Genomic DNA, 26,957 nt, shown 5'->3' on the forward strand with positions numbered 1-26,957 from the left:
TAGGATGAACATATTTACAATTGCGAATGTGGCATTTTGAACCGGCCTATCAAAGCCATAGGAAATTTCAATGAGCAAAGCAATCAGGAGAAGGTTATTCTTGCCAGTACAGGGACTCGGGAATAAGGGAAGGTGTCTCTTTTGCATTTGCATCTTGCCCTGAAGTGAGTCCCAAAGCGCCCCAGCCCCGGGAGCTCGCGCTGTGCCCCGGCGCACGGGGCTCCCGGCGCATGCGCGCACGCCAGCGGCCAGCACGGCAGTGCGGGCGCGAGTAAACAGTGACCGGGGCGGAATCGGACCGTGCGGTCTGCCGTCCCCATTCGCCCGATGCGCTGATCCAGCGGGGGCAGGCGACGTGCATGCCCGCTGCGCGCTCCCGGCGGCCTGAGGCTCTGGGTAAGCCCTCAGGGTTCGGCGGGCTTCAGTATGCAGCAGTCTCTGACTCAGCAAGCGAGTGGATTAACACTGCACGACTCAGTAGGTAGGTTGAACGGCAGCCTGCAAGGTGAGATCTGCCCCGGGCACTGTGCACGACTGCACCCCCTTCCACGGGAACAGACAAGTGCCCCCCTCCAGTGCAATTTGCATTCCGCGCATATAACCGCTGTCACTGCTGCCTGGCTTCTGCTTTAAAGAGTGCCGTCTCTTTGCAGGGCTGTTCAATAAAAGAAAGAGAGCCTCTCTGCTGGTGAGCGGCGCCCTTCTCATCGCCTCGGTGTTAATTCTGACTGTGGGCTTGGCAGCCACCACACGGACCCTGAATGTATCGGTCGGAGGATACTACCCAGGGGTTATTGTAAGTATTGGATCTGGACTAAGGAGCGACCGCTGTTGGGGGGGGGGGGTGGAATTATCGGCGGTATTCGGCGTTCACTGTTACGATTGCGCGGGTTGTTATCGCTCAGTCTGATGACCAGCGCAGCCACGACAGGTACAATCTTTCCGTTTTCCTTTAGAATCAGGTTTATCATCACTGACATTCGCCGTGAAACTTGCTTCTACATAGAACACAGCACAGCCCCGACCTCCTCCAGTCCATCTCTTTGGGGCAGCAGACATAACATAATTATAAGCCACAAACATAAATACTGTAAATAGTGCAGAGGAGGGATGGTCAGGTAGGGTTCATGGGTTCATGGACCGTTCACAAACCCGATGGCGGAGCAGAAGACGCGGTTACTAAGATGATGAGTGTGGGTTAACTGTTAGAACGCCTTAAAAGTGCGGGGAAGTTTTACGACGTGCCTTGAACTCCTCATGTCCGGTACACGCGCACTCGGGTTGAATGAGAAATCGAGCTGGAAGGAGCGCAAAGAAGTCACACGAAAGTTGCCAGAACTCTAGGACCTGAGAGAGAAGTTGGGCAGGCTGGGACTTCACTGCATCGAGCCCAGGAGGCTGAGGAGGCGACGCCACGGAGATGATGAGGGATAGATACGGTGAATGTGCAGATGGGAAATAATATTTTATTTTTAAAAAAAACTGCAGGACCTCGGTTTGAGGTGAGAGAGGAAAGATCTATCGGGCTTGAGAGACAACGTCTTCGCACCGGGTGGTGGTATATGGTATGAACTGCTAAAGGAAGTGGTTGAGGGAGGTAGAATTATAGCATTTAAAAGACATTTGGACAGGTACTGTACACGGATTGGTGTTGGATTATTACTGTCACATGTACTCAGTCTTTTGTGGCGCGTGCTACTGAGACCAGTCATGCTGTACATAATTACATTTGAGGCAGTAATAAGCAAACAATGCAGACTATAAAGCAATACACACAGAATACTGGAGCTCAGCCGCTCTGACGGCGTCTGTGGAAACGAATAAACGGCGACGTTTCGGGCTGAGACCCTTCTTCAGGACTGCTCCCTCTCTATGCAGAGTGGAGGGTTGCAGTTACACAGATCGTGCATTGCAGATAAGTAAAGTGGTAGGGTCAGGACAAGGTGGATTGGGAGATCAAGAGGTCACCTATTAGTGTATGAGAGTTATTTTAACAGCAGAATCGAGCTTTTGTATGTTCCGCTTGATGGGAGAGGGGATAAGAGAGAATGGCAGGGGCAGGAGGGGGTTCTCAAGGCAGCAGAAACCAATACTTGACAAGTGTGGACAAATGGCCCAGTTTAGGTGGACATCAGCGGTTCAGGCAGTGTCTGTGGAGAGGAATAAACAGTCGACATGAGTCCTGGTGAAGGCTCTGGGCCCAAATTGTCGACTGTTTATTCCTCTCCATGGATGTTGCATGACCTGCTGAGTTCGTCTAGCATTTTGTGTGTGTTGCTCTGGATTTCCAGCACTTGCAGGATCTCTGTGTTTAGTTGGACATCGTGGTTGGTAAGAATGAGTTGCGCTGAAGGGCCTGTTTCTGTGCTATATTACTCTAACTTTATATTATTCTAGGTGCTGCAGAAGAGGAGACATACTCTCAGCGTCCATCCTACCAATCCAATCAGAACATTCTGTTTTAATAAGATCATCTTGATCAAGGGAATGAAAGGGTTGACATAGGAGGCGTGGGCCTATATTCTTTGAAGTTTAGAAGAATGAAGGGGATCTTATTGAAACCTATCGAATATTGAAAGGTCTAGATAGAGTGGATGTGGAGAGGATGTTTCCCAGAGTGAGGGAGTCTAGGACCAGTCTGTTCAGCCCCAGAATAGAAGGACATCCCTTTAGAATAGAGATGAGGAGGAATTTCTTTAGCCAGAGGGTGGTGAATCTGTGGAATTCTTTGCCACTGGAGGCTGAATCATTGAGTATATTTAAAGCAGAGACTGATAGATTCTTGATTAGCCAGGATGTCAAAGGTTACAGAGAGAAAGCAGAAGAATGGGGTTGAGAGACATAATAAATCAGCCATGATGGAATGGCAGAGCAGACTCGATGGACTGAATGGCCTAATTCTGCTGCTATGTCAAATGGTCTTATGACTTAAGTAATCCTATTTTAACAATTGGGTAAATGTCTAACTAATAAATAGTGTACTATTAATTCTTAAAGGAATTTAGGAGAAACTTGCTTTTCTGTGGTTAGAACGTGGGATCTCCTACCACTAATGTTCAAAGGGAACCAGACCATGAGGAGAAGGAATGGAAGGGTTGTTGGAAGATTTCATGATGCCTGGCACCTTTTGGGCTGAATGAATTCATTGATACTCCGCCAGAGCACCATGTAATCAGTTACAGCGCACTTGGGTTGACAGAAAGTGGGACAGGCTTGTACTGGTGGGTGGGTCGACAACCATCTCCTCTTAGCGGACATTTTAATGGTGAAGAGACAATGGTTGAAGGTCTGATGCATGCAGAGGTACGGTGCCTTTTTCACCAAGCCTAACAAGGACGTGGTTTGTGATCATATAAGCAGGCAGCATTTGGAAAGTGGTGGAAGAAGGAGTCACAGTAGGTGAGTAATTGGGAAGGTAAGCCAGCAATGATGTCAAAGATTAGACATGGCAGGCAAGGCTGTTCAGAATCCACAGGTATTGTACATTTCACGTTAACGTGCTGAGGGAGGGCAGATGGAGGTGGCATAGCGGTCAGTTTACGAGAGGCAGAATTAGTTGGTGACCGTGAGGTAACTATGACATTGAAAGGCAAAACGGCAGTGTGACAAAAAGGAAGTGCTGGAAACTCAGCAGGTGAAGCAGCAACTGAGGAGAGAGAAAAACAGGTCAATTATTTTACTCAAAACTAGGAAATCAAAACAGGATTTCATTTGTGGAGGGGAGCAAACTAGAGAAACCAAATGACCTAGGTGACGGTGGTGCCAGCTGTCAGAAGTTGAAGGGTTGTTGGGCTTTTCTCACTCATTTCCATTTTTTACCTTGGGTGCAACCTGATGAGTTGTAATTAACAAGCCTTTCGCCATCCCTCTCAGCGTGTTTGGTTTCTGTCTTTTCGTTTACGATAATGGGTCATTGACCTGAACAGTTAATTCTGTTTCTTTCTCTCTGCAGATGTTGCCCGAAGTGCTTAGTCTTTCCAGCAGTTTGGCATAGATAGTCAGTATCGTAGGTCACTTACCATTGTCAATGATTGCTCCCATCGTCCGTCAATCTCTTTGATCCACACGATCAGGCAGGGAGTAACATAGGACAGATCTGTCAGCATGGGAAATAGCTTCTTCCCCCAGGCTGTAAGACTACTGAACTCCCTGTCACCACCCAAGGCTCATCACCAGTAGCATTATACTGTTAACTTGCTCCTTATTATTTGTTAATTTATTTGTAATAGTATCACTTTATGTGTTTTCCGTGTGAGTTATATGTACTGTGTTGTGCACCTTGGTCTGGAGGAAAGTTGTTTCGTTTGGTGGTACTGTGCAAAAGTCTTAGATGCATACAGTATATATAGCTAGGGTGCCCAAGACATTAGCACAGTACTGTAGTAATTTTATGTATTGCACTGTATTGCTCCCACAAAAAAAAACAAATTTCATGACATATGTGAGTGATGATAAACCTGATTCTGAAATGGGTCTCTATTGTGGATTGAGAGTGGGAAGGGGGCAGGGAGAGGGGAATCATGGTTGGGAAAAGGGGAAGGGAGAGGGGAGGGAGCAGGAAGCACCAGAGAGACATTCTGTAATGATCAATAAATCAATTGTTTGAATCAAATGACCTAGCCTGGCATCTCAAGGCTGGGTTTAGATTAGATTAAATTAGATTAGATTCAACTTTATTGTCATTGTGCAGAGTACAGATACAAAGCCAATGAAATGCAGTTAGCATCCGACCAGAAATGCGAAGAATAGTGTTATTTACAAAATAACTGCGAATAAAAAGTAAGTGCTACAGCACACAAAAATAAAAGTACTGAGACAGTACAATATGGGTGCAATACTGCTTAGCGCTGTGATGTGAGGTTCAGCAGGGTCACATCCTCAGGGAAGAAGCGCTTCCTGTGCCTGCTGGTGTGGGGGCGGAGGCTCCTGTAGCACCTACTGGATGGGAGGAGAGTAAAAAGTCCACGGTTAGGGTGAGATGCATCCCTGATAATGCTTTTCGCCCTGCCCAGGCAGAGTTTATGGTAAATGTTCTCAATGGTGGGCAATCGGGTGCCGATAATCCACTGGGCAGTTTCACCACACGCTGGAGTGCTTTGCGGTCCGATACGGGACAATTGCCATACCACACTGAGATGCAGTTGGTGAGTATGCTCTCAATGGTACAGCGGTAAAAGTCCGACAGTATCCTGGGACAGAGGTGAGCTTTCTTGATGCTCCACAGGAAATAAAGGCGCTGTTGCACCTTTTTGATCAGGATGGAGGAGTTCAGGGACCAGGTGAGATCCTCGGAAATGTGGACACCAAGGAATTTGAAGCTTGATACACGCTCCACTACAGCTCCGTTGATGTAGATGGGGACGTGAGCGTGGCTCCTAGCATGCCTGAAGTCCACAATGATCTCCTTGGTCTTCTGGGTGTTGAGGGCCAGGTTGTTATCGACACACCACGTGGCCAGGTGCTGGAGCTCGTCCCTGTAGGCCATCTCGTCATCCCCTCTGATCAGGCCAACCACCGTGGTGTCATCTGCAAACTTGATTATGGAGTTAGAACCATGTACGGGAATTCAGTCATAGGTGAAAAGGGAGTACAGAAGAGGGCTCAGCACACAGCCTTGAGGCACGCTGGTATTCAGGGTGAGAGTGGAGGAGGAGAGGTTGTCTAACTTAATTGATTGGGGTCTGCTAGTCAGAAAGTCCAAGGTCCAATTGCAGAGGGATGAACTGATACCAAGCTGGCGAAGTTTGGTGATCAGCTTGGAGGGGATCACAGTATTGAATGCCGAACTAAAGTCAATGAACAGCATTCTGACGTAAGAGTTGGGACTATCCAGGTGGGTCAGGGCAGAGTGAAGTGCCATAGAGATGGTGTCCTCTGTAGACCTGTTGGTGCGATAGGCAAATTGATGGGGGTCCAGGGCAGAGGGCAGACAGGATTTCAGATGTGATAGAACCAGTCTCTCAAAGCACTTTGCAATGATGGGGGTGAGTGCAACTGGACAGAAGTCATTCAGGCCTGTGGCAGTGGAATGCTTCAGCACTGGCACAATGGTGGCGATCTTGAAGCTTGTGGGGACAACTGCCTGTGCCAGGGACGAATTGAAAATGTCCATGAAGACCCCGGCCAACTGCCCTGCACAGACTCTGAGCACACGGCCAGGTATTCCATCTGGACCAGCTGCCTTCCGTACATTCACCCTGCTCAGGGTGGCGTAAACAGTGGAGGTGGAAAGTGAGAGAGGCAGTTCACCAGGTGGGAGATCCGCTTTGAGGGTGACCTCCTTGTTCTCTCGGTCAAAGCGAGTGTAGAGGTAATTGAGCTCATCAGGGAGGGAAGCAGAGCTGGAAGGGGGCACAGTACTAGGTGGTTTGAAGTCTCTAATGACCTGTGTGCTGTGCCACATGCACCAGGGGTCCGAGGAGTTGAAATGCTCCTCGATTCTCTGTTTGTATGTGTATTTAGCCTGAGAAATTCCCCTCCTCAGGTTGGCCCTGGCTGAGCTGTAAGCCTCCCGGTCTCCAGACCTGAAGGCTGAATCTCTGGTTTTGAGCAGGAGGCGAACCTCTCTGTTCATCCATGGTTTCTGATTGGGGAAAACTTTTATTTGTTTTTGTGATGTCACTCTATCTACACACTTGTTGATGTGCTCAAGGACAGAGTTGGTATATAAATCAATGTTAATCTGAGAGTCTGTGGTGGCATGGACAGCTGCTAGAATTGGTGCTGAAGAGCAGAGTCAGCACCCTCCAGCCAGATTGTCATAGCCTTCATTGTGGGTTTCACACGGTTAATGACCGGGCTATATTTGGGGAGCAGAAACAATGAAAGATGGTCAGACTGTCCCAGGTGGGGGAGGGTAGTGGCTTTGTAAGTGTCAGCCACATTAGCCACGTGATCTAAGGTTTTATTACCCCCTGTGGTGCGTGATACATTTTGGTAAAATCTTGAAAGCACGGTACGTAGATTACAATGATTAAAGTCCCCATCAACAATAAAGGCTTCGTCTGGATGCAATGTCTGCAGCTTGCTAATAGCGACACTGAGGTCTTTCATGGCTACTTTAGTCTTAGCATCCGGTGGTACATAAACTGCGACAGCAATGATGCATGTAAACTCTCAAGGTATAATCTGGAATAATCAGGTATTCCAGATCAGCAGAGCAAAAGGTGTCAGCAATGGTAGAGTTAGTACACCATGATGGATTCACGTAGATGAATAAACCACCTCCCCTACTTTTACCTGTCGCTGTTGCAGCTCTGTCAGCCCTGAAAACCGTGTGCACTCCCAGTTTCACCACGTTGTTTGGGACATCACTGTTTAGCCACGTCTCCGTAAAAAACATGACCTGTTTATCTGCACCTGCGGCACCTCCCGCCACTGGTACCCTTCTCTGTCACCTGTCCCACACCCCTCCCATGGCACTCCACCCTTGCCATTCTTAACATCCTTTGCTCCCTCCAGATTTACAAACTCATTGTCCACTCCACGATGACAAATGCAGTACTGTGCAAAAGATTTAGGCACGTATGTGCTAGGGCGCTGAAGACAGTACTGTATGGTTGAATGACAATAAACTGAACTTGAATTTTATCCCAGGGTCGAAATGAGGGCATGCATTTAAGGTGAGAGGGAGTAAGGAGAATTGCAGGGGAAGTTTATTTTTACACAGTATGGTGGGTGCCTGGAATCCACTGTCAGGGGTGGTTGTGGAGATTAAAAGGTTTTTGGATAAGCATGTGAGTGGGCAGAGAATGGAGGGATATGGACATCGTGCAGGCAGACGGATTAGTTTAGTTACACATTTAATTACTCATTTACTCGTTTAGCATGTCACCAGAAACTTCGACGAACCTCTATAGGTGCACAATGGAGAGTATCTTGGCTGGTTGCATTGCAGCCTGGTATGGAATCACCAATGCCCGGGAACAGAAAAGACTACAGAAAGTGGTGGATACAGCTCAGTCCATCACAGGCAAAACGCTCCCCACCAGTGAGTAAATTTACATGCAGTGCATCCACCGTTAAGGACCATCAGTATCCAGGCCATGCTCTTTTCTTGCTACTACCATTGGGGGGTGGGGTAAGATACAGAAGCCTTGGGTCCCACACCACCAAGTTCAGGAACAGTTATTACCCTTCAACCATCAGGCTTCTGATACGGTGTGAATTACTTAATTCACCACACCTCTGAACTAATTCTTCAACCTACAGACTCACTTTCATGGAGTCCTTACTGTGCAACACATGTTTCCAGCATTATTTTTTATTTGCACAGTTTGTCTTCTTTTGCACATTGTTTGTTCGCCAGTCTTTTTTATGTATTAACATTAATTCCATTGTATTTCTGTATTTTTCCTGTAAATGCCTGCAAGAAAGTGAATCTCGAGGTAGTATATGGTAACATATATATATACAGTGGATTCTGATTAATTGGGACACACTGGGATCAGTACAGTACAGTTTAGCCAATTAAGCAGCTGCCCCAATTAACCAAAGTTTCATGGAAATAGTTAAAAAGAGATAAAGACAAACTACTGTTTAACTGAGCAACAGATTATGTATTTAAATAAAATACAGAACAAATTAGAACACTACCAGTACCTCTACAGTACAATAAAACTGTTTATTATTTCCTAACAGTTATCACCAGAGGAATTAATTCAGTGTACGTTGCTGCGTTCTTTTGATTGATTGTAAATGAACAAAATCAGCCCGGACACCTAGTGCAGATAGTGGACTACCTTCATACAATGCTTTCAATGATGCATCCTCCAAATCTTCATTTTCATTGTAACAGTCCAGGTTATTGTGGATACCTTCAAGTTTTTAGCAGTTCCTAACTGATGAAGTAATGAAATTGTTTCATTTTCACTCCTGGCCATTTCTAATATCTCCAAGCCTAAATTCTGGAAACCGCACTGAGCAAATCAGTTCCAAGTTGTTCTAATGCATATTTCTTGCCACCTATCAGTGAAAAAATCCTGCTTTTTGAACAGAAGTACACACAGCTGACTCTTATTTAAAAACTGTTCACTCTAAACACGGTGTGGTGTCCCAAATAAATGAAGGGAATCCCGGCTATTTTCTCGATTGGTTTTTGCTCTTCAAGAGTTGTTCCAGATAAGTGTCTGCCCTGTTAAACCGATGGTCCAACTAACCAGAATCCTATGTACTTTAATAATAAATTTGCTTTGAACTTTGATTAACGTTATAGCTGAAGGGCCTGTTCCTGTGCTGTTCCATGTTCTAAGTTTGCATGCTTATTTTTTTATTAGAGAATTGGGTGGAACATTTAAGGGGAACATGAACGAGAACTTCTTCTCTCAGAGGGTGGTGAGAGTGTGGAATGAGCTGTCAGCAGACGTGGTGGATGCGGGTTTTAGGAGACGTGTGGCTAAGTACCTAGATAGGAGAGGTATGTAGAGCTATTGTTCAGATGCGGGTCATTGGGACGGGGCAGATTAACATTTCGGCACAGACTAGGTGGGGCAAAGAGCCTGCTCCTGAGCTATGGTGCTCTATGATTTCATAAATAGGCAAGGGTGGACCGGCTGGTGGCGGAATGACATCAGCGCCGGACTCTGGAACGGAGGTTCCCGGGTTCAAACCCAGTCGGGTCCGCTCCCGAGTACACTTTCCATCCGTGCCGGGTTGAGTGTCGAGATCACAACTCGACCCTGTAAAATAAAGGGAAAATACTGCGAAATGTCTGTGTGAGGAGTGGTGAGCCACGCAGTCTGTCTCTCTCTCGCTCCGTACCTTGTAAAGGCATGAAAAAAACATCGTCCGCCAACATCGCGTACGCAGGGACGAACACAGGCAGGCGCACACACGCTAAATTAATAAATAAGCAAGCAAGCAAACGAGGGTGTAGTGCAGAGAAGTGAGCCCGCAGTTTAAGTCGGGATATGTATGGTGCAGCTGCCTTTCAGGGTTCTGATGAAAAGCACCGCAGCAGCAAACTATCAGCCTGAAGACTCAGCAGGTCGGGCAGCGTCTGTGGGAGGAAAGGAATTGTTGACATTTAGGGTCAAAAACCCTTTATCAGAATCTGTGCACTCTTGTACCCCTGAAGCAAGTATGGATGGTTTGGCTGTTCATTGGGCTGCCTGTGACTGTAAGACATATGAGCAGAATTGGGCCATTTGGCCCATCAAGTCTTCTGCCACTCAATCATGTCTGATTTTTTTTATCCTCCTCAACTCCAGTCTCCTGCCTTCTCCCCGTAACCTTTGACGCCTTTGCTATCAAGAACCTATCTAACTCCACTTTAAAAATACCCAATAACTTGACCACCTCAGCTGTCTGTGGCAATGAATTCCACAGATTGATCACCCTCTGGCTAAAGAAATTACACCTGAAGAAGGGTCTCGGCCCAAAACATCGACTGTTATACTCATTTTCATAGGAACTGCCTGACCTGCTGAGTTCCTGCAGCATTTTGTGTGTGTTCCTTTGGACTTCCAGCATCTGCAGAATTTCTCCTGTTTATAGAAATTCCTCCTCATCTCTTCTAAAGGGACATCCTTCTATTCTGAGGCTGTGCCCTCTAGTCTGAGACTCCCCCACTAACGGAAACTTCCTCTCCACATCCACTGTATCTAGACCTTTCAATATTCAATGGATTGGCAAAGAGATCCCTCCTCCCCATATTCTTCTAAAAAGGCCTAGAGCCATTAAAGACTCCTGTTAACCCGTTCATTCCTGGGGTCAATCTTACTAACCTCCTCTGGATCGTCTCCAGTTCCAGCACATCCTCCTTTTCAGATAAGAATAATTTAAAGCTGTTTTTTGTAGTTTTGTAGGGAAGCAAGACTTGCACTGAAGGCTTGTCCTGGAGCTGGAAGCCTGTCTGTGTGTCTGAGTGGGATAGAGGAAAGAGACTTGTTTTACTGTTGTTGTTGTTGTTTTGCTGCTGTTCTCTTGTTGTTACTGTTGCTGTGGCTTGTGTTGCTCTGCTGAACATAGTAGGCATGCTATGTTGGTGGCGGAATGTGCGGCTGCCCCCAGCACATCCTTGGTTGTGTTCGTTGTTAATACAAATGACGCATTTCACTGTATGTTACGATGTTCATGTGACAAATAACTCTGAATTAGAATCTGAATCTACAAGGGTTAAGATGCAGGACGTTCCTTCCATTCTCTTTTTTTCTTGTCAGGAAGCTGCTGGAAACATCCACTGCTATGACAGATGTGGACTGAGACTGTAGATTAAGGGGGAGGGAGTGTAGGATATTTTCTGACCCCGTGCTGTTCCTGTTTGGCAGTACGTTGCGAAGGCTGGCAACACCTAGTAACATCTGATGTCCTGCGAGGAGGCAGAAATTGCAGCCTTTGCTGCTTATGTGATATATGATCTGAGCGAGGAAGCAGCGTGCACTGTGTCAATTCACTTCTATAATATCTGTCTCAATCTGTGATTAAAATTAGACAGTAAAGGCCTGGATAAAGTGTATGTGGAGAGGATGATTCCTGTAGTGGGGGAGGGGGGGGGTCTATGACCAGAGGGAATAGAAGGATGTCCCTTTAGAACAGAGATGAGGAAGAATTTCTTTAACCACAAGCCAGTGAATCTGTGGAATTCAATGCCACAGACGGCTGTGGAGGCCAAGTAGTTGGGTGTATTTAAAGTGGAGGTTGATAGATCCTTGATTAGTAAGGGTGTCAATGGTTATTGGTGGAAGACAGGTGAATGGGGTTGAGATGGGAAATAAGTCGACTATGACGGAATAACAATGGGTCAAATGGCCTAATTCTGCTCCTCTGTCTCATGGTCCTTATGGTGAAAAGATCAGTGATACCAATTATTGGCCAGATTTTAACCAATCTTTAACAATTGCTGTCAACTTCTTAAAAAAATGTATAAGTAGGGAACATCTTTCTTTCTTTTTAAATCTTTTTATTGAGTAAGTATACAAAAAAGGTAAGCCATATAAACATTAATACAATGTTAAAGTATAATAAAATTCCAAAAGATAACAATACCAAAAAGAAAATACTACAAACAATGTAATTTAAGCATAAGAAACCAAAATAACATAATAGTATACTAGATTTTATATATATCAATGGAAAAAAAAGAAAAAAAAAACCCCCAAAAAAAAACCCACCGTGCAACTAACTAAAAGCAAAGCAAAGCAATGGGCTAACTTGAAACCAAACAGAGTTAAACTTAAAATCACGTCCTCAATCCCGACCTCCATTAAAACAGTGAAAAAAAAACAAGAAGGGTAAATATTACATTAAATGAAAATATCGAATAAAAGGTCCCCAAATCTGTTCAAATTTAAATGAAGAATCATGAAGGTTACTTCTAATTTTCTCCAGATTCAAACATAAAATCGTCTGAGAAAACCAAAAAAAGGTAGTTGGAGCATTAAGCTTCCTCCTATATATATTTTAGATTCGATAATTAACCTTAATCCATGTCAGAAAGGTGCATCGGCTATGATTTATAATATTATTATGAAACTCAGGAAAGCTCCATTTGATAAGATTAGGGTAGATTGGGAACAGGAATTGGGGCTTACCATTTCTGTGGATGATTGGGGGCAGATTTTACAATTAGTTAATACTTCCTCTATTTGTGCTAAACATTCCCTAATTCAATTTAAAGTGGTGCATAGAGCACATATGTCCAAAGATAAGTTAGCGCGTTTTTACTCGCATATTAATCCTTTCTGTGATAGATGTTCGGGGCAGATAGCCTCTTTAACTCATATGTTTTGGTCTTGCCCTACTTTGGAAACTTTTTGGAGAGATATTTTCAATATTATTTCTAAGGTATTAAATATAGATATCTCTCCTCACCCTATTACTGCTATCTTTGGACTACCTAAAATTTCTAGTAATCTTTCCCCTTCAGCCCGTAGAATGATTGCATTTCTTACTTTAATGGCGAAAAGATGTATTTTACAACATAAGTAGGGAACATCTAATCAGAAATAGTTACACATTTTAATTAACATTAACGCTCACCTTTAGGTGGAAGATGGGTGTATGTCACTGAAATGTATCACATGATGTTATGGAAGACATCGTTGCATTGTAAACATTTTTCAGAAGTGTAGCCCCTCTTTAGTTCCAGGTGTCTGAGTGGAAGGTATTAACGTTGAACTGTCTTTGAGTCTCATTCAGGCCACAACGGAGACTGACTGGGGGTTAATTCTTCCCTAGGAGTAGCAGGTGGGAATGACATCCAAGGCACAGGAATTTTAAATGAAAAATTGTGAGAATTTGTAATGTGAGGCAATCATGGAATATAAGTAAAACCAGATATGAGGATGTCTCTTTTCATTTGCTTCAGAGAGCTGCAGGACATCAGAGTGCATTTAAGCAGGAAAACTTAATTTGCAGAAGGTTGTTAAACCGTTCCATGTAGTTACTTAAAAAGATCCTTCATCTAATTAGGGATTACATTTTTCCTTTACCAGACGAGCTGACTGATTCAAAATAAGAATAATTGGAAGAATCGCTGGTAGATAGGATCATAAACAGAGCTTTTGGCACTGGCCTTCGTCAATCAGGGTTTTGAGTACAGGAGTTGACATGTGATGTTGAAGTTGTATAAGATGTTAGTAAGGCATTATTTGGAGTATTGTGTGCAATTCTACAGGAGAGAGATCAATAAGATTGAAAGAGTGTAGAGAACATCTATAAGGATGTTGCCAGGGCTTGAGGACCTGAGTCGTAGGGAATGGTGGAACAGGTTTAGGATCTAATTCCCTGGACCACAGGGAATTAAGAGGTGACTTTATCGAGGTATATGAAATTATGAGGGGTATAGATAGGGTTAACACATGCAAGCTTTTTCACCTCAGGTTGCGGTGAGACTAGAACTAAAGGTCATAGTTTTAGGGCGAAAGGTAAAATATTGAAGGAGAATCTGAGAGGGAATTTGGCACAGAGGATGGAATGAGCTGCCAGTGGAAGTGATGGCTGAAAGTTCAATTGTAACATTTAGAGGATGTTTGGATAGGTAGTGTACATGGATGAGAGGGGTATGGAGGCCTGTGGGCTGGGTGCAGGTAGCACTGACTAGATGGGCGGAAAGGCCTATTTTTATGCTGTACTGCTCTATGGTTCTATGATAGGAAGAGAGCTGATGATAAAAAATGCCTATGGCCTTGGCAGTCTGGAACGTGGGCTGAAATGGCAAATGAGGCAGGAACCTTCATCACATGGAACAAGTACCAGGCTGTCCTACGGTAACCTGCATGCCCACAGAGCAAGAACTGGGAAGTGCAATTGGTTTCAGTAGTTTCATTGTTGGCCAGCACGGATATGATGGGCCATGTAGTCTCTTCTTAGAACATAGAACAGTACAACAAGGGATCAGACCCTTCAGCCAATGGTCTCCAGCCCATCTTAAACCAATCCCTTCGATCCATCTCCCTCCATCCTGTGCCTGTTCGTGTGTCTGTCTAAATGCCTCTTAAATATTGTATTTGCTTCCACCATCTCTCCAGGCACCTACCACCCTCTGTGTAAAAATAAAACTTGCCTCACAAATCTGATTAAACTTTCTGTCTCTCAGCTTAAACCTAATCTGACGCAAACACAGAGATTCTGCAGATGCTGGAAATCTCGAGCAACACACACAGAATGCTGGGGGAGCTCAGGAGGTCGGACAGCATCTAAGGAGAGGAACAAAGAGTCGACGTTTTGGGCCGAGGGCCTCCGCCAGGACTGGGAAGAAAGTGGGTCGAAGCCAGAACGAGAAGGGTGTGGGAGAGAGGGGAAGGAGAACAAGCTGGCAGATGATGGGTGAAGTCAGGTGAGGGTGAAGGTGGGAGAGAGAGAGAGAGAGAGGGAGAGAGGAGGTGAAGTGAGAACTACAAGCTGATAGGTGGGAAAGGTAAAGGGCTGAAGAAGAAAGAATCTGATAGGAGAGGAGAGTGATGTCCACCCTGAGAAATAAACATTGATTATATACTCTGTCTCCTATAATTGTACATGGGTTCACTGTCTCTTCAGAAATCTGATGGTGGAGAGGAAGAAGTCTTTCCTAAAACACTGAATGTGTGTCTTCATGCTCCTGTACCTCCTCTCTAACGGTAGTAATAAGAATAGAACATGCCTTGGGAGGTGGGGGTCCTAAATGATGGATGCTGCCCTTTTAAGATGTCCTCAGTGCTGCGGAGGCTAGTGGCCATGATGAAGCTGGTTGAGTTTTCAACCCTCTGCAGGTTTTTCTGACCCTGTGCAGTGACCAGGCAGCGATGCAATCAGTTAGAATGCTCTCCGTGATTTACCTGTAGAAGTTTGCTGGAATCTTTGGTGACATACCAAATCTCCTCAAACCCCAAATGAAATAGAGCTGTTGGTTGTGCCCTCTTGCATCAATGTGTTGGGCCCAGGATACAGTAGGTCTCCAGAGATGTTGAAACACCAGAACTTGAAGCTCCTCACCCTTTCCAATACTGACTCCTCACTGAGAGCTCCTTCAGCTTCCTGCTCCTGGTCCACAATCAGTTCCCTGGTCTTCCTGAAGCTGAGTGCAAGGTTGTTGTTGCCACTTAACAAGCCCATCTGTCTCACTTCTGTACGCCACTTTGTCACCATCTGAGGCTGTGCCGAAAGAAACGTATCACCTCACACTTATCCAGATTGTCTTTGCACCATGAATGTCTCTAATTTTTCCACTAGGAATTGCGCTGAATCAGATTTTTATCTGCTTGCTATTAGTTTTGTCATTGATTTGGAATGCAAACATGCATAGCAAAAGAGCTTCTAGCCTGAAAGAATTACTGAAGCTGTAGTTTTGACTGTTATTTTTTTCATACAGCATTCTTCTCATGGATTTTCTGTTAAATCACTTACAGCTTGGTTTCGGATCATTTCTGGGACTGATCGGGTCAAATCTACTTGAAAATAAACGACAGATGGTGAGTTTATGGTTTCCTGTTGAAATAGTGTTAAGACACATTTGCTCCAGTACATGTGTTTCTGACAACCACATTAGAGCGCGGTAAAGTAAACGTGAGTGAATATTTATCAGGGGATTTGGCCCTTTAACGCACATTTCTTCAATTGCTGTCCCATGAGAATTGGTTACACATCTAAAAGGGGCAGAATTGAAAGGAGAGGAGCATAGTTCTGTTAAGATATCGATAAGATTGAAAGAGTACAGAGTAAAGACTGAAAGACACTCTCAGAGGGTCATGAGAGTGTGGAGCGAGCTGCCAGCACAAATGGTTCACGTGAGCTTGATTTCAACATTTAAGCAAAGTTTGGATAGGAACATGGATGGTAGGGATATGGAAGGCTATGGTCCCGGTGCAGGTCAATGGGAGTAGACAGTTTAAATAGTTTCAGCATGGAATAGATGGGACGAAGGGCCTGTTTCTGTGCTGTTTGACCTAGTCTTCCAATAGTTCCATTTAGTATCAGGGAATGCAAACACTATGCAACATGAAATTCTTGCTCTTCACAGACATCCACAAGAACAGGAGAGTGTCCCAAAGAATGAGTGACAGTAAAACCATTAGAACCCCAAAGCCCCCCCCACTCCTCCCTCCCAGCCACAAGCAGCAGCAGAGCAATGACCCCCTCCTCTGCAATTACTTCAGCAAAACAAAAACCATCAGCACCCCTTACACACCAAGCAAGCAATAAGGACCATGATCTGCAGTACAACGAAAACTAATCATTCACCCAACAATTCGACATGCCACAGTCTCTCTCTCTCTCTCTCCCCAATAAAGGGACAGGGAGGTATCCCCTTTCGCAGTGAGAGGGGAGATCAACTAAGACAAACAACTCACTGATTATGGTGTTAAAGTCTGCCGCTTTGCTTTTTTTCCCCGAGTGCTGCAACTCGAGAATTGGCAACAAGCTAGCCCCCACCAATGAATGAGAGAGGGAGAGGAGGGGGGGAGAGGGAGAGAGAGGGAATATGAATGAAAATATGAATGAATTCAATTCGCCGAGGACAGAGCCCTCACAGCTGACCTGCTGCTCCCGATGTTCTGTCTTCTCCCATGATGGTTCAGTCAGTGGCACCAGCTTAGAATCGGCTCGTTCCCAGGGCCCTGAAGGCTAGGAACTCCGAAGGCCTGCTTGTCTTCTATTCTGCTTCATTCGGATATCAAAAAATGGCCGGCTATGAGCCACTGGGGGCGGGTCCTAACGCCCTGAAGAACCAAAGTTTGCATGTAGCTCCAGGTCACAGTCTTCGCCAGGACTCCAACCAGCCTGAAAAGAGAAAAGAGAGACAGTAAAGGCAGAAATTAAGCTGTTTTTGCAGATGAACTGGAAAGAATCACTGTCGAAAGCCATTGTAGCTCCGCCCCTCTAGTACAGAGAAAATTTCCAAGGATGTTATGTTGCCGGGACTTGAGAAACTGAGCTACATGGACAGGTTAGGACTTTGCTCCCTGGAGAGTAGGATGATGAGTGGAGAATTAATAGTATACAAAATTATAAGGTTACTTTACTTGGGCCCTTAGCTCCCAGTCCATCAATGAGCCCCCATCTCCATCGTCCTGTGAGGTCAGTGGTATGGTTGGAGTTCATCAATGTTTCTGTAGTCCACTGCATCCACTGTACAGGGGATTGTCCTATACAGCTTCGCCAGAGCCCTGTTGGCTACCTTACCCACTTTCACCTCTCACAACAGGGACATGGCGTTGGGCTGTGAGAGGCGTAAGTGATAGGTCATAGGTTAAATGTGCAATATTGAAAGGGAATCTGGGAGGAACTTCACTCAAGAGGATGGTGAGCTGCCAGTGGCTTTGGTGGATTTGGGTTCCATTTCAACATTTAAGAGAAATTTGGATAAGTATATGGCTGGCTATGATCAGGATGAGGGACAATAGGAACAGGCAGAATAACAGTTTGGCATGGACTAGATGGGCCAAAGGGCCTGTTTCCGTGATGTTGTGTTCTACGACTCTACCTAAGCTTTAAACTCAGCATAGATTGAGCAATTCTTCTTTATTCTCCACCTGTATTTTTAAATCTTCACCTAGTTCACTTGAGCTGTAGTCACATATCCTCTAACCTGTGTTGCTGTTGAGTGAGAGAGCAGTTTGAGGGCTTCCTGTGTACGTCTTTCCTTTTTATTTCCTCCTGAGACAAACTGGCAGCATCACGAAGAAGGGGAGAACATTTGTCTCAGCAGTGTGCGAGCGTGCCAACAGCTGGTGTACTAATTACTGCAAATCTGGCCCGACTGAAGTCAGTGCAGGTGAATGTCAGGGAGCACAAAAGGTAGCTGATGCTCACATAAGTTTCAGTACAAGCACTGAAGGACAAATTAATTCCTCCAAAGGCTTTATGCCGCAGTAAGGGACAAAGCATTGACGGGGGGTAAGACCACTTCTTCAATAGGCTTCAGTGTTCATTTTAGACCATAACACATAGGAGCAGAATTAGACCATTCAGCCCATTGAGTCTGCTCAGCCATTCAATCATGGCTGATTTATTATCCCTCTCAACCCCATTCACCTCTCTTCTTCCCATAATATTTGATGCTCTTACTAATCAAGAACCTTTCAATCTCCATTTTAAATGTACCCGGTGACTTGCCTCCACAGCTGTCTGTGGCAATGAATCTCCATCCTCTATCTAAAGGAATTTCTCCTCATCTCTGTTCTAAAGGTACATCCTTCTACTCTGAGGCTAAACTCACCCACTATTGGAAACATCCTCTCCATGTCCATTCTGTAGAGGTTTCTCAATATTCTGTAGCTTTCAGTGAGATCCCCCACCTCATTCTTCTAAACTCCAATAAATACAGGCCTAGAACCATTAACACGCCTCATAATTAACCCTTTCATTTCTGGAGTAATTTTCTTACACCTCCTCTGGACCCTCTCCACTGCCAGCACATCCACTCCTAGATATGGGGCCCAAACCTGTCTGCTGTACACCAAATGTGGTCTGATCAATGCCTTATAAGGTCTCAGCGTTGCATCCTTTTATATTCTAGTCCTCTGGTAATGAATGCTAACATTCCATTTGCCTTCCTTACTACGGAATTGACCTACAAGTTAGCATTTAAGGAATCCTGCATTAGGGCTTCCAAGTCCCTTTGCACCTCTGGTTTCTGAATTTTCTCCTCATTTAGAAAATAGTCTATGCCTTTATTCCTTTTGCTAAAGTGCATGACCAAGTACTTCTTGACACAATATTCCATTTGCCACTCCTTTGCCCAATCTCCTTATCTGTCCAATTTCTTCTGAAAACTCCCTGCTTCCTCAATACTACCTGACCCTCCACCCATCTTTGTATCATCTGCAAACTTGTCTACAAAGCCTTCAGTTCAGTCATCTGGTCATTAACAAATAGCGTGAAAAGTAGAGTATATTTATAGTATTAGGTAGGTAAATTGGAGCCAATTTCTCAATTCAGTATGAGTGTTTCTAGATCTAAGAACATAAAAGTGTAAGACACAGGAGCTATTTTGTCTCTAGCGCCTGTTGTGATGTTCATCAAGGTCATAGCTAATCTTCCTCCTTGCACTACCTTCCTGCATTGTCCTCTAACACACAGCCCCAATCCCTTGACCCATTAATATCCAAAAACAGATCAACCTCTGTTTTGGTTTGCCCCAGTGACTAAGCCTCCAATTCCACCCAGGTTCAGAATTCTCATTCCAGATGACTTGCCCCTTGTTATAAATCAGACGTGATGGAATGGCAGAGCAGACTCGATGGGCCAAATGGCTTAATTCTGCTCCTATGTCTTAAGGTCTTATTCCGATACTGTGACCCATGTTTCTTCACTCCTCACTCAGAAGAAACATCATCCTTGCAATGAGACCTCCTCTCATTCTTCTAAATCCATTTCTGGAGCCTTCAGTGGGGAATACATCCTTTTTTAGGTAAGGAAATGAACACCGTACATGCAGCTCCTGAATTCAGTCTCTCTCATAATAGAAGGCATTGACAATCTGACTTCACATCCTCTTTTGTGTTTGGAAACGTGTTTAAAACCCATTCACATAATCGTCACAAAGCAGTCATCAGAGGAGAAAAAGCCCTTTAGATCAGGGGTTCCCAACTTTTTTTATGCCCTGAGCCCCTACCACCAACTGAGGACCTCAGGCTGGGAACCCCTGCTTTAGACAAATAACTTCCTGTATCACCATAGAATCACACAGCATAGAAACAGGCTGTTTGTCCCAACCGGTCCAGGCCAGTCAAGGTTCCTATCTAAGATGATTCCCATTTGCCCCATACTCCTCTGAGCCTTTCCTATTTATGTCCCTGTCCAAGTACCTTTTAAATGTTCTTAATGTACCGGCCTCAGCTACTTCCCCTAGCAGCTCGTTCCATACACTGACCAATGTGGGGAACTTACACATTCTCTCTGTGACTGCATAGTTTTTGTCCAGATGTTGCTCCGCCATCTCTGGTGGGTTAATTGGTGACTATAAATTTCCTTCTTATCATTAAAGCAAAAAGAATCAAAGTGGAGTTAATGGGTATGTGTGAGGTACCATGGTTTCAGAGGTTCAAGGGAATGGGACTGATGGGATTGCTCTTCTAGAAACCAACACGAATATGATGGGCCAAATGGCCTCCTTGTGTATCATCACAGTAGATGCGTGAGTTTATTAAAGTGATATCCTTTAATTTCCCACTCACAAGCTTTTAAAAGTCTTAACAAATGTATGATGGAGCAGTAGGCGTAATCAATGATTCTCTTAATACTTTCACCTCTTCCCTTAAGAAATTTATTTAGTTTACTAATGAGGGTTAAATGTTATTTTACAAATTCCTTTTGGCACTAGTGCAGATATAAGAGTCCATAAGGTGGATTGATGGCGGATGAATTTTTAAACAAGGCTATTATGAAAGAAGATATAAGGGTAAGTTATTGTTATAGTGGAATACAATGATTATTCTGGTAAATGGCTGTTACTGAAGGGTTGGCATAAATTCTGTAAATGTCCTATGAATGGTAAAATAACAATCAGCGGTGGTCCAGAAAGAGTTATTTTATTTCCATTTATCTTTTGTAACAATATTCCCATTTTGGAGTTGGAACACTGAGCCTCTATTTTGATTCAAACTTAGGCCTGCTGTTTGGATTTTGTCTTCTAATGGGGGTAATCGTTTGAAGGAGGCAGTGAACACTCATCGTATTCTCTAGGTCCTCCTGCGCAGACTGTGACTTTGTGGCATCTTGGCCAACATTACTGCTAAAAATTTTCCCTTCAGTTCAGCGTGTTGATCATTGTTCTGGAGAATGTCTAAGGCTCATGGACAGGCCTTGAGATGCTGGGCATTCATAACATAAAAAAGAAGAATCTTGGTCTCAATATTCTCAAGGAGGCTGCTGAACAAGCAACGAGCCCGTGGTGTCACAGGAAGGATTCTGGCATGGGTAAAGCATTGGCTGATTGGTAGGAGGCAAAGAGTGAGAATAAAGAGGGCCTTTTCTGGTTGACTCCTGGTGACTAGTGGGGTTCCACAGGGGTCTGTGTTGGGACCGATTCTTTTAACGTTATTTGTTGATGACTTGGATGATGGAATTGAGCGCTTTGTGGCTGAATTTGTGGACCATACAAAGGTAGGTAGAGCGGCAGGTAATTTTGAGGAAGAAGAGAGACATGGAAGTTCTGAGACAGTGTAGGAGAATGGGCAAAGAAGAGGCAGATGGAATACAGTATGTGGTCATACACTTTGGTAGAAGAAATAAAATGGTTGACTATTATCTAAACGGAGAAAAAATTAAAAAAAATCTGAGATGTGAGGGGACTTGGGAGTCCTTGTGCAGGGATCCCTAAAGGTTAATATGCAAGATAAGTCAGTAGTGAGGAAGGCAAATGCGGTGTTAGCATTGATCTCGAGAGGACTAGAATATAAAAGCAAGGATGTAATGTTGAAGCTTTATAAAGCACTGGTGAGGCCTCATTTAAAGTATAGTGAGCAGTTTTGGGCCCCTTATGTTAGCAAGGATGTGCTGAAACTGCAGAGGGTTTAAAGGAAGTTCACTTGTCATATGAGGAGCGTTTGATGTCTCTGGGCCTCCTACTGAAATTCAGAAGACTGAGAGGTGACCTAATTGAAACCTGTGAATGTTGAAAGGCCCCAATAGAGTGGATGTGGAGAGGATGTTTCTTATAGTGGGGGAATCTAAGACTAAAGGACACAGCCTCAGAATAGAGGGGTATCCTTTTAGAACAGAGCTGAAGAGGAATCTCTTTAGCCAGAGAGCGGTGAATCAATGAAATATGTTGCTGTGGAGACCAAGTCTTTGGGTATATTTAAGGCAGAACTTGATAGATTCTTGATTTGTCAGGGCATGATGGGATATGGGGAGAAGGCAGGTGACTGGGGCTGAGAGGGAAAATAAATCAGCCATGATTGAATGGCAGAGCAGGCTAGATGGGCCGAGTGGCCTAATTCTGTGCCTATATCCAATGGTTTTAATATAAAGATTAAGATTAGCTTTATCACATGTGCACTGAAATCTCCAGTGAAATGTATTGCTTGGGTCAACGGCCAACACAGAACAAGATGTGCTGGGGTCAGCCCATAAACTGTTACCTTGCTTCTGGTACCAACAAAGTATGCCCACAACTTACTAACCTTAACTCCTACATCTTTGGAATGTGGGAGGAAACCAGAGCACCCAGAGGAAACCCATGTGGTCATGGGGAGAACATACTGTGATGGGAATATACAGCTGGCACTTTAAAGCATTACGCTAACCACTACGCTATAGTGCCGCCCTAGATAGTTGTAATCTGGTGTATTGAAGAAGAATGTTATAGGATGAAGTGAATATGATTAAAATCCAGTCTGAAAATAATTAATTTAAAAAACACAGTAGATGCTGGTAACATGAAATAAAACCAGGCTGGAAGCAGTCGGCAGAGGAGGTGGCATTTATTGAAAGAGAAACAATGTCAACACTTGGGATCAAGCTTCCGCGTGATCTAAAGCAGCCCACGCAAAATGCTGGAGGAATTCAGCAGGGCAGGCAGCATCAGTGGAGGGGGAATGAACAGTTGCTGTCTGTCTGACTGAGGGGTTTCTCTAGCACTTGCTCAAGTTTTCCAGCATCTGCAGAATCTTGTGTCTTCATATTGCTCTATACCTGATCCTGTTTGCTTCATACAAAGATGGTCAAGGTTGAAACATTCCAGGAACATCAGTAGAAAAGTGGAGTTGAGGTTAACAATGCTTTAATCGATGTTTTTGCAAGTTCATTAATTTTGGAAGGAATTTCTCAGAATTCCAGGGACCCTAGGCATTTTCATCTTAAATATGTTCATCTAGGGAAGGTGGTGAGGATCAAAGTTAAGGGATTGATTTCAAGAGCTCTGAGTAATCTTGCAGCTCCATAAAGCTATGGTTAGACCACATTAGGAGTATTGTGTTCATTTCTGGTCTCCTCATTATAGGAAGGATGTAGAAGCTTTAGAGAGGGTGCAGAGATTTTCCTGGATACTGCCTGGCTTATGAGGATAGGTTGAGCGAGCTCGGGCTTTTCTCTTTGGAGTGAAGAAGGAAGAGAGGTGACTTGATAAAGGTGTATAAAATGATAAGAGGCATAGATAGAGTGGACAGGCAGAGACTTTTATACCCAGGATGGAAATGGCTAATACAAGAGGGCATAATTTTAAGGTGATTGGAAGAAAATATATGTCAGAGGTAAGTTTTTACACGGAGGATGGTGAGTGCATGGAACACATTGCCAGTGGTAGTTGTAGAGGCAGATACATTAGGGACATTTAAGAAACTCTTAGATAGACACATGTATGTTAGAAAAATGGAGGGTTGCGTGGGAGGGAAGGGTTGGAGTGATCTTTGATAAGTTTAAAAGTCAGTTGAAGGGCCTGTGCTGTATTATTCTTTATTCAATGTTCTATCATACACACAGTTCTTTAGAATAAAAAACTCATTATTTTGAAACCTGATGAACTTTTGGAAGAAGGATGAATTACTAAAGAATGATCTGCACAAGTTCCTGAAAGAGTCATTGAATGGTAAAGCATGGCAATGGGCCCTTTTCCCCAACTTCCCCATGGCAACCAAGCTGTAATCCCCGTACCTGTCTAAATATCATTCGTACTTTGGTATTGTTCCCACCCTACCACCTCCTTTGGCAGCTTATTCTATATACCCACTACTATATACTTTTACTATATACTATATATACTTATAGTATATATACTATATACCCACCACTATATACTTTTCTGTGTGGAAAAACAACCCCTCAAGTTCCCTTTAAATTTTTCCCCTCTCATCTTAAACCCTTGCTCTTTGGTCTCACACTCCCCAACCTTTTGGGGAAAAAGATAAAGATTAGCATTATTTGTTGTGTGTACATCGAAACATGCAGTGAAATGTGGTGTTTGTGTCAAATCAAATCAATGAGGGTTGTGCTGGGGGCAGCCCACAAGTGTCACCACGTTTCCAACAGTAACAAAGCACGCCGACAACTTACTAACCCTAACCATACACTGTGGACTGTGGGAGGAGAGCAGAGCACTCTGAGGAAGCTTTGCAGTCACTGGGAGAATGTACAAACTCCCTACGGACAACAGCGGGAATCAAGCCCTAATCAGTGATTGCTCCCGCCTAAAATCGATTGTGCTAGCTACTTACGCTGTCGTGTTGCCCGCTTTATCTATGAACATGGGCTCTGACCATCCACTTATCAATGTCCCTCATGATCTTATAAGCCTCTATATGTATAGTCACCCTTAGCTTCCTATATTCCAGGAAAACAGTCCTAGCCTATCCAGTCACTCCTTATAACTCAAACTCCTGGTCCTGGTAACAACTGAGTGGAGGTCCTAATTTGACATTACTGTTGTTAAGGGTGGGGAACTGCAGTTAATGCCCAAAATGGTTTCTGAGGGGGAAGAGGAGGCAGGGAACAAAATACAGGAAGTGGCTTCGGAAACGCAATGACTTGGAAGTAAGAAATGGAGCCATTACTGTCTGGCTTGGTGCAGCATCCTCTCGCAATGTGCAAAAACAACATCAAACTGTCAGGACAGCAGAAAAGGTTATTGACTGCAGTCGACTATTACTGCAGGATTTGTATGTATCCAGGACAAAGAAGCAGACAGGAAACATCATTCTGGACATGACCCACCCAGCAGACTGTCTTTTTCAAAAGCTCTCTTCTGGAAAGCATTGTAGGGTATTAAAACAAAAACTTAATGACACCTTAAAAGTTTCTTCACCTAGGCAGTTAAGCTGATCAACCATTCTAGATACCCTCTCCCATGTATATGGTGAATAAAGTTGTTTCTTGATCCTTGGAAGCAAGATAAATGGGAAAATATTTATACGTGGGATCTATAAGTATTATTTTGATGTTTTAAAGTTTCTAAGTTATGATGAACTGTCTCGAAATTTGCCTTGGATACCAAAATGATAAAGTAGATTAAATAATCAAAAATATTATGCACACATTTCAAAACATTTACATCTTTTAGAAAACTAGACAACAGAAGGTTGATGCAACTTATTATGTAAGATAATTGGTTTTGGAACAAAGTAGGAAAATGGGAATATGATATATTAAATGGAGCAATTTCCTGTGCTGATGAATAAGAAGACATATGGGATGAAATTGATTCTACTGAAAATAGAATCGTGCTAAAGTTCAAATTGATTTTTTCACTAAAATTATTATTAAAAGTTATTCCCATCCCACAGGGGTTTTGATGGATGAATGCATGAAGCTGTCAGTATTATGTGTGACTGTTTCAAAAAATGGTACATCAAGTAATGGGTTACATTAGCAGAGGAATAGAGTGCACATCTAGAGAGACTGCAGCTCTATTTATATTGTGTACATTTCAGGAAATCTAATCTCTGGAAGGACACTGAACTGATTAATTAGCCAACTCCTGGGAATACTGAGAACATAGTTCAGTGATCATCTTGCTGAACAGAAGTCACAATCACTGACCTAAAATTTTAAAATCCGCAGATTCTGTAATCCTGAAGTAAAAATGGAAGGTGCTGGGAATCAAGCAACGCATGTGGAGAAAGAAGCAGAGTTAATGTTTCAAGCCAGTGACCTTCCTGTAATTGTCCTCTGTTCAATGGAACATTGCAATTGCGAGGGGAGATTGGATAAGCGGAGTTTCATTTCTCTGAGTAGAGGAAGTAACCAAAATTATGAGGGACAGAGATAAGTAGGGTGGACTGTAAGAAACAATTTCCCTTGGAAGCAGTGAATAAAACCAGAAGACAGAGGATTAAGGCAAGGGGCAGAATGTGTAGACGGCCTCCGAGGAAGAATTTAGATGAATTTGCAAATTGGCAAGATAAGAAAGCTATTGGCATTAGGGAAACTCTGATAGGTATAGATGTGTTCTCAGCAATTAGAAGTTAGTTAGGGTCTTCCCAAACCAGAAACCCTGGATCAATAGTTCCGTGTGAGCAGCACTTACAGAGCAACATCGAGCTTACATCACTGGCGATCAACTAGAGCTCAAGAACTAGAACTAGAGCTCAAGAACTAGAGCTATGATCTGCGCAAAGCTATCAAGGCTGCGAAACGACAATATAGGGAGAAGATTGAGTCAAGATCCACAACGACTAGCACACGTGATTTGTGGCGAGGGCTGCATACCATCGCAGACTTCAAAGCCAAATGTTGTGGTGATGCCAACATCGCGGCCTCTCTCCCAGACGAGCTCAGTTGCTTTCATGCTCAGTTTGATGTCACTAACTCTGAGCCTCCGAGGAAAGCCACCGCTACAACCTGCAACCTGGTCATCTCTGAGGCTGAGGTATGCAGATGTTTCCAAAGAGTGGACAGTCGCAAGGCTGCGGGACTGGACGGCATCCCAGGGCGAGTACTCAGGATGAGTGCAGCACAACTGGCAGGTGTGTTTATGGACATTTTTAATCTCTCCCTCTCCCAGTGTAGTGCCCTCCTGCTTCAGCACCATGGTATCTGTACCAAAAAAGACCAAGGTAACATGCCTGAATGACTGGTGTCCTGTCGTACTCAACTCAATAATA

At 44.0% G+C, this 26,957-nt stretch overlaps 1 protein-coding gene across 4 annotated transcripts in view; it reads left to right on the top strand.

Moving 5' to 3' along the window:
* Positions 1-238: 238 nt before the first annotated feature.
* tmem255a (transmembrane protein 255A) overlaps positions 239-26,957 on the top strand; it is a 108,928-nt gene continuing 82,209 nt past the window's right edge. For 2 of the 4 annotated variants that reach the window (XM_063061446.1, XM_063061447.1), the window contains exons 1-3: positions 260-481; positions 654-796; positions 15,825-15,887. In XM_063061446.1, coding sequence (XP_062917516.1) covers positions 427-481; positions 654-796; positions 15,825-15,887 — 261 coding nt within the window. In that variant the 5' untranslated portion in view covers positions 260-426. Of the gene's footprint in view, positions 482-653; positions 797-15,824; positions 15,888-26,957 lie in introns of all 4 variants that reach the window. The other 2 variants (XM_063061448.1, XR_010019618.1) reach the window with 2 other exon arrangements.

The sequence above is a fragment of the Mobula hypostoma genome, chromosome 10 (genome assembly GCF_963921235.1).
Source record: "Mobula hypostoma chromosome 10, sMobHyp1.1, whole genome shotgun sequence".
Lineage (NCBI taxonomy): Eukaryota > Metazoa > Chordata > Chondrichthyes > Myliobatiformes > Myliobatidae > Mobula > Mobula hypostoma.